General features: G+C 34.5%; 1 protein-coding gene across 1 annotated transcript; it reads right to left on the bottom strand.

The window, feature by feature from the left end:
* Positions 1-1,270: 1,270 nt before the first annotated feature.
* Positions 1,271-12,759, bottom strand: LOC117121711. The gene is made up of 6 exons (XM_033266997.1): positions 12,118-12,759; positions 10,990-11,986; positions 6,188-7,083; positions 4,621-4,652; positions 3,514-4,360; positions 1,271-3,418 (listed from the first exon to the last, which is right to left on the bottom strand). The coding sequence occupies exons 1-6, from the start codon at positions 12,610-12,612 to the stop codon at positions 2,405-2,407; spliced, it is 4,281 nt and encodes a 1,426-aa protein (XP_033122888.1). The 5' UTR covers positions 12,613-12,759; the 3' UTR covers positions 1,271-2,404.
* Positions 12,760-13,432: the final 673 nt, after the last annotated feature.

The following is a 13,432-nucleotide window of genomic DNA, read 5'->3' as shown; positions in this document are numbered from 1 at the left end:
GGGCTCAGCTAATTCTGTAAGTTTTCGAGCATCTTAAAGTACTTAATTGTGTTTTACCACCATCATTTTTGTTCTCTTTTATTATAATGTATCTATGCTTTTATTAATAAATGTACATATTGTATATAGTACTAAGCTATTGTGTTTCCTATTCTCTGTTTGTGCTTTGCATGTAACATATACCATTAGACAACAAAACTTAGACCATCGTATCTTCCTTCTCGCCAGAGGAATTAGGGACTACAATTGCAACCATCAGAGGAGAGGATTTTTTCAGTGCAGGTGGCCAGTATTATTATCAAGTTAATACAAATATTATCATCATATTATTACTATAAAGTACTAATAGTTATTATTATTATTATTATTATTATTATTATTACAGTATTATTATTATTATTATTATTATTATTATTATTATTATTATTACTATCAGTTAATTGCCAGGGGCGGATCCAGAATTTTTCAAACGGGAGGCACAACAGTTTCGGAATAGATAAGTGAGTAGTACATACATTAATATGCATTGAAATTTTTAAGGTTTAGTGGCTAAAAGTGGGTGGGGGCACGTGCCCCTGGTCCCCTACAGGATCCGCCCCTAATTATCTAATGAGCTTTTTGCTATACTGTCTGTATGTACATTGTTATATTCAGCCATGAAATTTTTCCCTTAGTAGGATGAATAAAGTTTTCCTCGTATCGTTGTATTCTTGTACATAGACAAATAGACAAACAATAATAACAGTACTCATATACCAATATAAAATGTAAACAAAATAAAAGATAGCAGAATATAAAAAGTATCAGTTATATTTTAATAAATTTTTATATCGTCTTTTCATTGTTTGTACATTTTACATATACATATTATATATATATATATATATATATATATATATATATGCGTGTGTGTGTGTGTGTGTGTGCGTGTGTGTGTATATGTGTGTAGGTAGGCTACATGAGGATAAGGACAAGGATTTATGAGGATAAGTACCGGTAGTGGTTTTCGCCAATAAAGTGTTTCTAGTGTCCATTTGCTTCCTGTTTTTTTTAATTCATATTACTAAACAAGCGTGCACCTCTATGATAAATCTGTACATATACTATTACATGGAATCGATCTAGTCGATGATGTTTCTTGTATGTCACGATTGTATAATAAGACTCCAGTTTTTAAAACAAACGCCGGACAGTTTAACATAATTAACGACATTAAATATTTATCAAATCACCGAGACAGCGTTAGAAAAAAAATCACTAAATTCCTTTATTTGATTGGTTTGCTTAATAAACTTTAAAGTTACATCTCTAAACCTCTGGCCAATGACAATACGATCAAATATATAAAATATAAAATATATAAAGAAGGAAAAGATAATATTTATACATTTCTTCGATCGATCAAATAAATAGTTAAAAAGAGTACTTTTAAAAGGTTATCTATTTTTTTAACAATTTTCATTTAAAATATGATATATTAAATTGAACATAAACAGTCTAATAGGTCTATATATTCACAACAAAGAACATTTGTAAAGCCCTAACAACTTACGGATTCTTTTAGAATAATTAACGGTGTTGATAATGAGTTCTTAGATTCTACCATGAAATATAAAAATTAATATCAAAATAAGTATATATTGCCTTGTATTTCAACTGACGCGATCAGGTTTCAATTATTTATCTTCTTTCTCCTCTGACTTTTGAAATTTACTTGGTTAAGCGCTCATTGTGTATTCTGTTTCGTCGTAATTAAAAAGTTTTCTATTAGTCTACTTTAATATTTATTCACAACAGGAACATAAATTAAGCTATACGATGGTTCTGTATCATTGTATAGCTTAATTCATGTTTTGATGGTCTTTCGTATTTTTATACTTTATGTATATAAGCAAGGAATACATTTTTCATAAATTTGTACTGATTTCAGGACATTAAAATTCATTCTGATTGTGATTGTGGCAGTCCTCAGTTTTTTTAAAATTAAAACTAGTTTTTAAAGTGTATTTAATTCACAATAAAAGCAAGTAACTCTCCACTTACTGGATGGTAATGGTGCTCTATATTCTGTCTCTTGTGAGGCATAGAGAGTGGATGGTTCGTGTTGCGCAGTCTCTTATTGACCTCATGACCCTAACAATTTGGAAGACAGGATTTTTTACTAAAGTTCCGCCCTAAATCAGTTGTATTATCCCTTTAATTTCTATTTGCAATAGGCCCTGTTTGAATTTAAATGCATTTATAGTTGTTTTGAATAAGGTATATTATAGGATTAGGATTCGTAGTTGTCTCATGCAATCATTTATCATGACGTGTTTACAGTATGTTGTATTTTATTGATTCTTGATGGAAATAAATCTTATCGTATCCTATCGTAACCAACGAATGGATTGAATAGATTAATTTAATTAATAGGCTCATCATCTATCCTGCGAATAAGAATACCGTATGGCCTGACGTCATAAACCCCTTTAGATGGGTCTTGTTTTGGAGACAACCAATAATCAGCAGAAGCTGCAGTATCCTTTACTGGGATGGTTATAAGGTGACCATTATCTTGATTTGGATTGATCCGATTCTGTAGAGCTATTTGGTACGTGTTACCCTCAAATTCGAATGTTTCTACAAATTTCTCTGCAACCAAGTGAAGAGAGGGCGTGGTTATTATTCCATTTAACCCGTATGACGCCTCAGCCTCTACTGGAATGTTATCTGACGTCATCTTTGAGCCATGGTAGCTCACAGGCCACTCCTTAGATGCAGAATTTGTTCGTCCTCCAGGAGGTCCAAGCCAGATGTCATCGTCGTATTCACCCTTAACCTTGATTGCATGCCTAAACCATCCACAGGGTCGCTGATATGGTAGCCCGCCTCTGAAGTATTGAGTGTTACCATCATCCAGCTTGGTGAAATCGTAATTAAATGTCGGATCAAGAAGTGCTTTGTCAAGTTCGTAGTACACAGTTCCCTTCGCGTCTTCTTTGACAGAATGTACGTGGAGAACTGAGCCTTGGTTGATGCCTTCTTTCTCGAGTGATTGCCCCTCTTCAACTGCCCATTTTCTGTGGAACAGCTCAAGTGAGTCTAAAGGAATATTCGACTGTGAGGCTATAAGTCGACGCATTTCCTCTACATTCGCCTTCTTTGACATTCTAACTTTTCCCGTAGAGCCACCGATGCTCTTGAACATCACATCAATGCCAGTTGCATCAACTGCAGTGTCGTCACGGCCATAATCATTATTTTCCTCTTTGTTTAAAACAACGGGGTTAGTTAAGTGGAAAAGATCATGTAAAGTAATCTTATTTCTTCTTTGTTGACCTGAAGGTTTTTCTTCTGGTGGAAGTACAATGACACCAAGACAAGACGAGATTCCCGCTGCCAGCAACTGTGTCGATCGCAGGTCTATTTTCACAGACTATAGAGAAAGGTAGAAGAAAAAATGTCTTATTATTTGTTAATTTTGAAATACCAATTTGTTCCGGAATATATATAAAATTAAATACTTCCCACCTTTTTACCATGTTGGATTAGCTGTTGGCTGACATCGTGTGCTTTTGGTCTCAGATGGTAATCCTCCTGAAGCATCCTAGTCACAAGCCTTTCCATGAACGTTCCAATCGTTGCCGGTATTTTGTACTTGTACCCTGGAACCAAATGAATCTTCAATCCAATCAGCTCCCTCTCGACCTTGTCCTTTAAATTGTCATCCAAAATACCACAAAATATAATCCCCATACTGAAAATATCCGCCTGGGCATTGTAATAACCTGTTGGCACTTCTGGAGCCATGTATGCATACGTTCCGGTTATCGTGGCCATGTAGAGTTCCTCCATTTTCTTCGTATCATCTGATTTAAAAACCTTAGCCAATCCAAAATCAGCAATCTTAGCAACATTTTGGCTGTCAACCAAAATGTTGGCGGGCTTCAGATCTCGATGTACAATTTTGAGGCTATGAAGATGTGCTATGCCATTCGCTATGTCTTGGAGTAAACACATGCGCTTCTCTTTATCAGGACGTTTGGATTTTATGAAACTGTATATTGGTCCAAATGTACAGTATTCCAAGACAATATAAAGCGTATTATCGTCTGTGAAGCTTTTGATATACTTCACAACATTTTTATGAGCGGCGATTTGAAGAGCTTTGATCTCAATCAAAACAGAAGCATCTAAGGCCAATTCTTTAATTCGCTTTAATGCCACTGTCTCTTGCGTAGAATGTTCCACTGCTTTATACACGTCACTGAACGCACCTGTCCCCAGACGGCTTACTATACAGTAACCGTTTACATCCTGGTTATCTTCTAGTCTCCTGCTTCCAGTGGACCTTATATTTCCAGATCCCGTTTGGTAACTATTTAAGAAAGGAAAAATGAATAAGATCAATTAGTATTGAATGAATGTCTATGCCTAATGGTCTGTTATGCGATCAACGACAATATATATTGTGTTAATGTTTTATGTAATTAGAAATGTTTATATTGTAAGGAGTAAAAGGATGAATCTGAGAGTAAAAACTGGGATTCATACTCGTAGATTATTCTTCTTAGGCCTACTGTTTACAATTAATAATATATATATTGTCAATAAAATTATAATCATTTGTAAACTTACGGTTTATTTCGTGACACAATCGGTTCCGTTGGCTGTGGAAGGACAAATTAATATAGTATTAAAATATAATAGTAATAGTGTAACAAGAAGTAATAATTAATGTCATTATCATTATCATTATTATCATACATTATTGCAGCACTTATATAGCAATACTTTATAAAGATCAAAGAGCTGATTTTTACTAACGGACTGCAACATTGAAATGCTTCTAACATATAAAACCGGGAAAATGAGAAAAAAATAAAACAACGCAGATGAAACCAAACACCACCACACTGTTCCATAGATATGTAAGGTGCAATGCCAACCAGGACAATATACACAGGTGCCCGAATGATGTTGGCATCTAGTCCTAGTCAATTCCTAATCACAGAGAAACAATAAAGTTTTCAACATTTTCTTATTTTAAGTATTTTAAGTAAGAATGAAATACGAATGATGCGTAGTTTGTTATTCGTTCTAATAATGTGATACATAGGAAATGTTTGCCGATGAGAAGTTGTGAGTGAGTTGAAGTGGAGTTTTGAGAGTCATTATCATTAACATTATCAATATCATCATCATCATTAGTTGGCTGAGGATTTTTTTGACAAGAAAATATCTGAGAATTATAAAATGAATAAGTTTTCGTAATGTTGATTTGTATGAGTGAGGATCTCCAATTTAAGATTGTTGCTAATAGTTAGACCTGTAAAGTGTACACCTATCAATAAGAGGGGAAAGGTGGATGGTGGAATAAGGCCAAAAACATAAGCCCTTACTGAATACGACACTGCATACTGAATGTTCAATTTATCCATCTGCATTATAAAAAACAACTTTAAAAGACCAACAGAAAATTGTTATTATGAAAAGTAACAATAAATGGTTGCAAAATTTGGAACTAATTGATAATACAAAAATATTAAATTTTACACACTGTTTAAAATATGGGAAAAAATTGCTCAAGACTGTTTAAAACTTTAAAATTGTTAACACTGTAAATTGTTAATGAATTAATTAAATAAATTCATTTTTATACTTTGAAGGAGAAAAAAAAAGACTGCCGGAATAAAAGTAGGCCTTTATAACAAATAATAAATACATTACTGTATAATGTATTTATTATTTGTTATAATAATGTTATTTGTTATAACAAATAATGAATACATTATACGTTAATATTTATATAATAATAAAATGATAATGATAACAATAACGATAATATATTAAGTGTTTGCAGTAAACCACGTAGATGGTTCTGAAAAAAACAGTTCTTTTCAGAACTCTTTACGTGGTGTACCGCAAGCATTTAATAGGCCTAAATTATTTCTTCGCCATGGAAACAGTATTTTGATGATGATAATAATAATAATAATAACAACAATAATAATAATAATAATAATAATAATAATGATGATGATGATGATGATGATGATGATGATGATGATGATGATGATGATGATGATGATGACGATGATGATGACGATGATGACGACGACGATGATGATGATGATAATAATAATAAGAATGAGTCCCATGACATGAAATTTGTTGAGAGAGATCATTATATTCTTGAACTTACTTGAGCATCATATTGTATAAGTTGTTGGTAAACTTCATGTGCCTTTGGTCTAACGTGGTAATCTCTCTGCAACATGCTAGTTATAAGTTTTCGCATGAAGTCATCCATGCCCTCGGGAGCGGTAAATTGGTAATCATGAATATTATGCATTACCAAACCAAGACATTTAGGTTCTATTTCTTTTTTCATTTCTTCACTTATGGTGACACAAAAAACCAACGCCATACTAAAAATATCAGCTTGTATGTTGTAATGCTTGTTGTGTACTTCTGGAGCCATGTAAGCAATAGTGCTACCTGTGACCATGTATATTTTATCAACATCTCCTGTACTTCCAGGTCCCATTAAAACTTTAGCCAATCCGAAATCAGCTATCTTAGCAACACGTCTGCTGTCAACTAACACATTAGCTGGCTTTAAATCTCGATGCGCGATATGTATTTCATGGAGATATGCTAATCCTGCTGAAATATCGATCATAAATTTTATTCTTTGTGTTTTGTCAGGTCGATGCTGTGTCAAAAATTTCTCCAAGGAACCAAACTCACAGAATTCTAGAACAATACATGCTTGTTCGGAGTCACTGATAAAATCAAGAAATTTAACAATGTTTTTATGATCAGCTTTTCTCAGTGACGTCACCTCAGATTCTACCTTTTGGTCGTCGACCTCTGTCAGTGTTTTAACGGCAACAACTGCTTTAGTAGTACGGTGCTCAGCCTTATATACGTTGCCGAAATGACCTTTTCCTATCTTGTCTCCCAGTATATAAGGAAGTGAGTTTGCTTGTTTCGTGGTGTGTCCTTCAATGAGAGGCACTTCTGTTTGAGGCTTACTACTTGGAGCACCCATCATACAGTATTTATTGTAGATAATCTTTTGACAAATAGTGCAAGGGTGGTTATATCAAAATTCCTGTACTAGAATAAAAGTAATTTTATTATTAGTAATAAATATCAATACGTTCATCATAGACACAGACCATAGGGGAAGGGCAACACACCCCCTACATAGGGCTTAAGGTCCCCTCCAATTTTTGAGCGTGATGTAAGTCAAGAAGATGCATGAAAAATGTTAAATGAACTATATATAAATGATACAGAATATAAGGAAATAGCGTTCTCAGTTAGTAGTAGTTATGCCGTTAAATTAAAATTACGAATCTGATAAAAAAAAATCAAGAGAATTGGCCTTTCATTTTGACTTATAATGGCGATGTGAAGATAATGATAAATTTTACTATATAGAGTGTTTTTCCGGCCATCTATTATTTCCTCAAATTAGTGGGGCTGAGGTAAATTTGAACTCATGTACCCCCTCCCCCTCTCATTTAATAACAGATCTTCGCCCTTGATAATATTTTTTTTTAATCACACATTTAATATAATAGTTAGTAGACATGATACTGATTATATAATAATTGAATATAGGTCTAATAATGAAATTTTGGTAACAGTGGCGAACCCAGGAATTCGAAATAGAGGGGCATAGGGAGGGACCTTCACAGATGGAGAGTCTAGACCACATCAGCCCCACAATGGTTGAAACTATAAAGTAAGAAAATTAATGATTATGGAACTTTAGATGGCCGGAAATGGCACTCTCTGACATAATATTTATTAATGTTTTTCTTTTTTCCCCATTTAAAAAAAAGATCATTTAGAAAAAACTGGAGGATGGGGTGGCTCGCCCCCTCCCCCTCTTCTTTTAATCCGCCACCGGGTAACGTTGGTTAACAAACAATACTAGGTACTGGGTACGGTAAATATATGGATAACTGCCTTCCAGTAAATACTGAGTATATGGATAACTGTTCTATCAGTTAGTGAAGGCGATTAAGAAACTATATTATCATTTAAAGAACAGTAGAATACAGTACCGGGTACTTACGAAGTCCAATATTATTTAATATGACCAATGCATGGAACGTAAATTGAATGTTTACACGCATACTTGTTAAAACTATGCTCTACCTTCGAAAGAGAACCTTTGGCAATGTTTAGAAAAATACATTCTGGTTTTCCCGATTATGGCGGAAGTATACGTCATAAACCATTGATGTGCGCATGTTTTCCAAATCTATTGCATTATAATTATATTATGTAGTCGTCAAGTTTCTATACACAATATTCAACCAAGAAGTGGGAGATTGAAGTTTTTATATGCCAGAGTGGGTGGGGAGAGGGGTGAAGATTGAGATTTGAGGACATTATGGTCCGATGACAGGCCCGTATGCAGGATTTTCGATGGGGAGGTGCGTTTTGAGTGACTTGGATGGGGGACCGCATAGGGCTCCCCGTGGAGTGGGGCAATCCCCTTGAAGCTCCGACAAATTAGCATTCGAGGACCTTATAAGGAATTTCTGAAACCCATAATTCGTAATATTTTATTAAACTTTCATTCATTTTGGGTTTTGTTTAGGAATCTAAAGCAGTCTCAGACCTAAATTTAATTATATACCGGTATGCCTAATTTTAATTTTTTTTTCTCTATTTCTTTTATAATTTTAGAGGGTGAGGGGTAGGCGGTTCGCCTCCCCTCCCCCTTGAATCCACCAATGTTTTAACTTTTTATGTCTCTACATCTGTAGGCCTACAGATAACATGGATCCATCTGCAATCACTGGAGCTGATAATTTCCAACTGATTTCGTAGCACATTATTAAAAATCAACGGTTAGAAGAGCGCAGGCAAATAAAATGCAATGCATACTATAGCATTTCACGATGATTATTAAAGATTTTAGTGAAATAATAGGTTTTAAAAAGTGGATTTTTTTTAATTGAGGGGTCCAGGGGCAGAGGCTTGGAAGGGGTTTGTGAGAAAAAACCTGGGAGGCTGACAAATCTGAGGTTCTTATATAATGGAATTCTCAAACACATAATTCGTGAATATTTCATCTAAATTTTCATTAATTTAAGTGTTTTTGAGACCTGAAGATGAAGAAGTAACATTATAGGCTATGTCCTGTGCATCTGTAGGTCTACCAATAATTTTCCATATTATGCGTCAATCTGCAATCACAGGAGCCGATCAATTCCAAACAAATTTCATACCAAATTATTAAAAATCAACGGTTAAAAGAGCTGCAAATAAAATGTTTTGTTTGTTTTGTTTGTTTATTATTTATTGCCCTCATTATTATAACATCAAAACAAAAAAATCAAGTACATAAATGCACAAAAATGAGAGCAAGAGGATAACCCTATAAGCTATATGAGCTTGTTTCCATAGGGGTCCTCGACCAATAAAAATAGAAGCAAATATTAAAAAAAAAATGAAAAAAAAAATGCAATGTATGCTATAACATTTCGAGGGCAGAACTATAAATTATAGTTATTATTATTATTATTATAATTTAATTTAATAAACAGTAGGTCCCTGGCTGTGACGGAGACAGTGGGCAGGGAGAAGAGGAGAGAGTTCTCTGCTTCTCCGTCGGGTAGGTCAAAACCTGGATCCAACCACTTTTCTTTATTTGTTTATATTTGATTTATTGTTTACTAATTAAATAACTTAACTAGAAGATCTAAATATGTTGTAAGCGATGAACTGATAATAAATCATATCCTCTAATGACATTTTTAAATTATGAGTTTGTGAATTTTAGGATCGAAAAATAAGGTTATCTAGAGAATAGGTTTGTTTATGCTTACCGACATGCCTTAACACAGCATTATTTTTTTATTACGGAACTTACAGCTAACACAATAGGACTTTTAATGTTTGTGTTTATGCCCCGATGGCTGCAAATAATGTCAAATAGACCTAAAGTAAACGTTTCCCTTGCAATGCTGACGAACAATTTCCCGTTTTATGTTGTCGACATTCATAGAATCATCGGCGAGTCCAGTTAATACTCCGCAATGTATACATTTAGACTTACTGTACTGAATTTATTTTGAGAATCAACGTCTCATTAATTATATCTTTAAACGTGGTCATAATATATGCAACTGATGAATTTATTAAAAAATATAAAGACATAATAAAGTATAATGAAAGTACATAAAATGATTTCCTAGACATATTTATTTACAACAAACAGTATTTATTCGGCTAAATAATAATATAATATATAAAAGTGTAATTACTGTACTATACATCTGCTTAAAATCAGGTTAAAAAATAACTGGGTTATTCGAGCTCTCAATTTCTATCATAAACCCTAAATTAAAATCCAGGTAAGCCATTACATGTACTGTACTCAAGAACGTACTATGTACACTTTTAATCCTTGATGTATACTGACGAAAATTAATATTATTCATCTTCTGACTTCTTAAGGTCTATTTTGTTATGCACTACTTCTATATTCCGGTGTCATTGAAAACATATTTTTACAGTATACTTACTATCATCTCAATAGGCTTTGCGTTTGTAATATTTTTTTTCTCTTTAGTGATGTTTATACCCACTTTTATTTCTTTTTTTCCTTTATCTGTTCACATCGTATTCTAATTACAGTATATGTTTAATACACTCATGATAAACTAAAAATAACACATTTGTATGCAGCAATTAAAACAGTTGAATTAAGAAATGTAGAATTCGTTTATAATACAGTATTCTGAATTTTATTATTTGATTTTCAACCTTCAGCGAGTGACTAGATGGGGATATTTTATGTTGCTCTATAAAGATTTGAACCCCGATCATATTGTTTATTATATATACCTAATTCACTACAAGCAAAGAAAATTAATTTGTTCTTTTAAACACAATGTAGGTAAGTATATTTTAGCAGAACTTATCAGCCGATTGTATTCAAAGGTGATTAACTTATTTAATTAATAGGCTGACCATCAATCCTGCGAATAAGAATACCGTATGGCCTGACGTCATAAACCCTTTTAGATGGGTCTTGTTTTGGAGACAACCAAAAATCTGCTGAAGCTCCGGTCTCTTTACCCGGAATGGTTACCAGGTGACCATTCACTGCATTTGGATTAATCCGATTCTGTAGAGCTATTTGGTACGTGTTACCCTCAAATTCGAAAGTATCTACAAATTTCTCTGCAACCAAATGAAGGGAGGGCGTGGTTATTATGCCATTTAATCCATTTGACGCCACAGCCCCAATTGGAATATTGTCTGACGTCATATTCCAGCCATGGTAACTTACAGGCCACTCCTTAGCTGTAGACTCTGTTCGATTGCCTATATTTCCAAGCCAGATATCATCTTCGTATTTACCTTTAACCTTGATTGCATGCCTAAACCACCCACAGGGTCGCTGATATGGTAGCCCACCTCTAAAGTATTGAGTATTACCATCATCCAACTTGGTGAAATCGTAATTAAATGTCGGATCAAGAAGTGCTTTGTCAAGTTCGTAGTACACCGTTCCCTTCGCGTCTTCTTTGACAGAATGTACGTGAACAACTGAGCCTTGCTTGATGCCTTCTTTCTCTAGTGATTGGTCGTTCTCAACTGCCCATTTTCTGTGAAAAAGTTCAAGTGAGTCTAAAGGAATATTCGACTGTGAGGCTATAAGTCGACGCATTTCCTCTACACTCGCCTTCTTTGACATTCTAACTTTTCCCGTAGAGCCACCGATGCTCTTGAACATCACATCAATGTTAGTTGCATCGACTGTGTTGTCACAGCCATCCTTATTTTGCTCTGTGTTCAACACAACATCGGGGTTTGTTAAGTGGAAAAGATCATGCAATGTAATCTTATCTGTTATTCGATGACCATCTGGAGGTTTTTCTCCTGGTGGAAGTACGATGACACCAAGGCAAGACGAGATTCCCGCTGCCAGTAACTGTACTGATCGCAAGTTTATCTTCATGGACTGTGGAGAGGGAATTAAACATTTTTTATTTACGTTTCAAATAATAAATAAGAATAATAATTAAAATAACAAAACTTGCTCAGAAATTTATTCTGGAGGTTATAAGAAGTTCATATTAGCAAATATCTCACCTCTTTACCACATTGCATTAACTGCTGGCTGACATCGTGTGCCTTTGGCCTCAAATGGTAATCTTTCTGAAGCATCCTAGTCACAAGCCTTTGCATGAATGTTCCAATCGTTGCCGGTACCTTGTATTTGTAACCTGGAACCTTATGCATCGTTATTCCAATCAACTGTTTTTCAATTTGTTCTTTTAAATCGTCATCTAAAATACCACAAAATATAATTCCCATACTAAAAATGTCCGCCTGGGAATTGTAATGGCCTGTCATGACCTCGGGAGCCATGTATACGGGGGTGCCAGCCAACGTACCCATATATAATTCCTCAATTTTTTTCGTAACCTCCTCTAACTTTGAAAACACTTTAACCAATCCAAAATCAGCAATCTTAGCAACATATTGGCTGTCGATCAGAATATTGGCTGGCTTCAGATCTCTATGTACAATTTTGAGGCCATGAAGATGAGCAATGCCAGTCGCTATGTCTTTAATGAATCCCATACGCCTCTTTTCATCAGGTCACTTGGATTTGATGAAACTGTCGATTGGTCCAAATTCGCAGTATTCCAAGACAATATAAAGTGTATTGTCATCTGTGAAGCTTTTAATGTACTTCACAACATTTTTATGGGCGGCGATTTGAAGGGATTTAATCTCGATCAAAACGGAAGGATCTAGGGCCAATTCTTTAATTCGTTTTAATGCAACTGTCTCATGTGTAGAGGGTTCTACTGCTTTATACACGTCACTAAACGCACCTGTACCCAGAAGGCTTACTATTTGGTAACCACTGACATCCTCACCAGGTTGTAGCTTGCTTCCTAAATTGCCCATATTTTCAGATGCCTCTTAGATAACTATAGAATATGATTGGTAATAAGATCAGTTAATAATAACCAATTGCAATATCAGTCCTTCTACACAATACGAATGCGTTCTCGTATAGTCTACAAATGCTGCACAGCGGGTTTTTCCAACCATGACCCAAATAGAGTACGCTGCTTGGAATGTTGCTATAATTAGCTTTAATAAATTCACCTTCGCCCCCCCCCCCATCAGTTCCCCATTTCAAGACTAGATACGCCACTGCTTTGTACGACCATGTGACGTATGTACGATGGCCCACAAGGGACACACTGCAAAGAAAAAGAAATGCTGCAAACAAAAAAGAAATCATGGAAACAGAAAAGAAACGCTGCAAACAAAAAAAGAAATGATGCAAAAAAGAAATGATGCAAACAAAAATAGAAACGATGCAAACAAAAATGGAAACGATGCAAACAAAAATAGAAAACACCAGCAAACAAAAAAATGAAACGCT

Source organism: Anneissia japonica, unplaced genomic scaffold (genome assembly GCF_011630105.1).
Source record: "Anneissia japonica isolate Jap-2015-1 unplaced genomic scaffold, ASM1163010v1 scaffold287709_len1912824_cov184, whole genome shotgun sequence".
In the NCBI taxonomy this organism is placed as follows: Eukaryota; Metazoa; Echinodermata; class Crinoidea; order Comatulida; family Comatulidae; genus Anneissia; species Anneissia japonica.
This window is presented reverse-complemented; position numbering and strand designations above follow the sequence as displayed.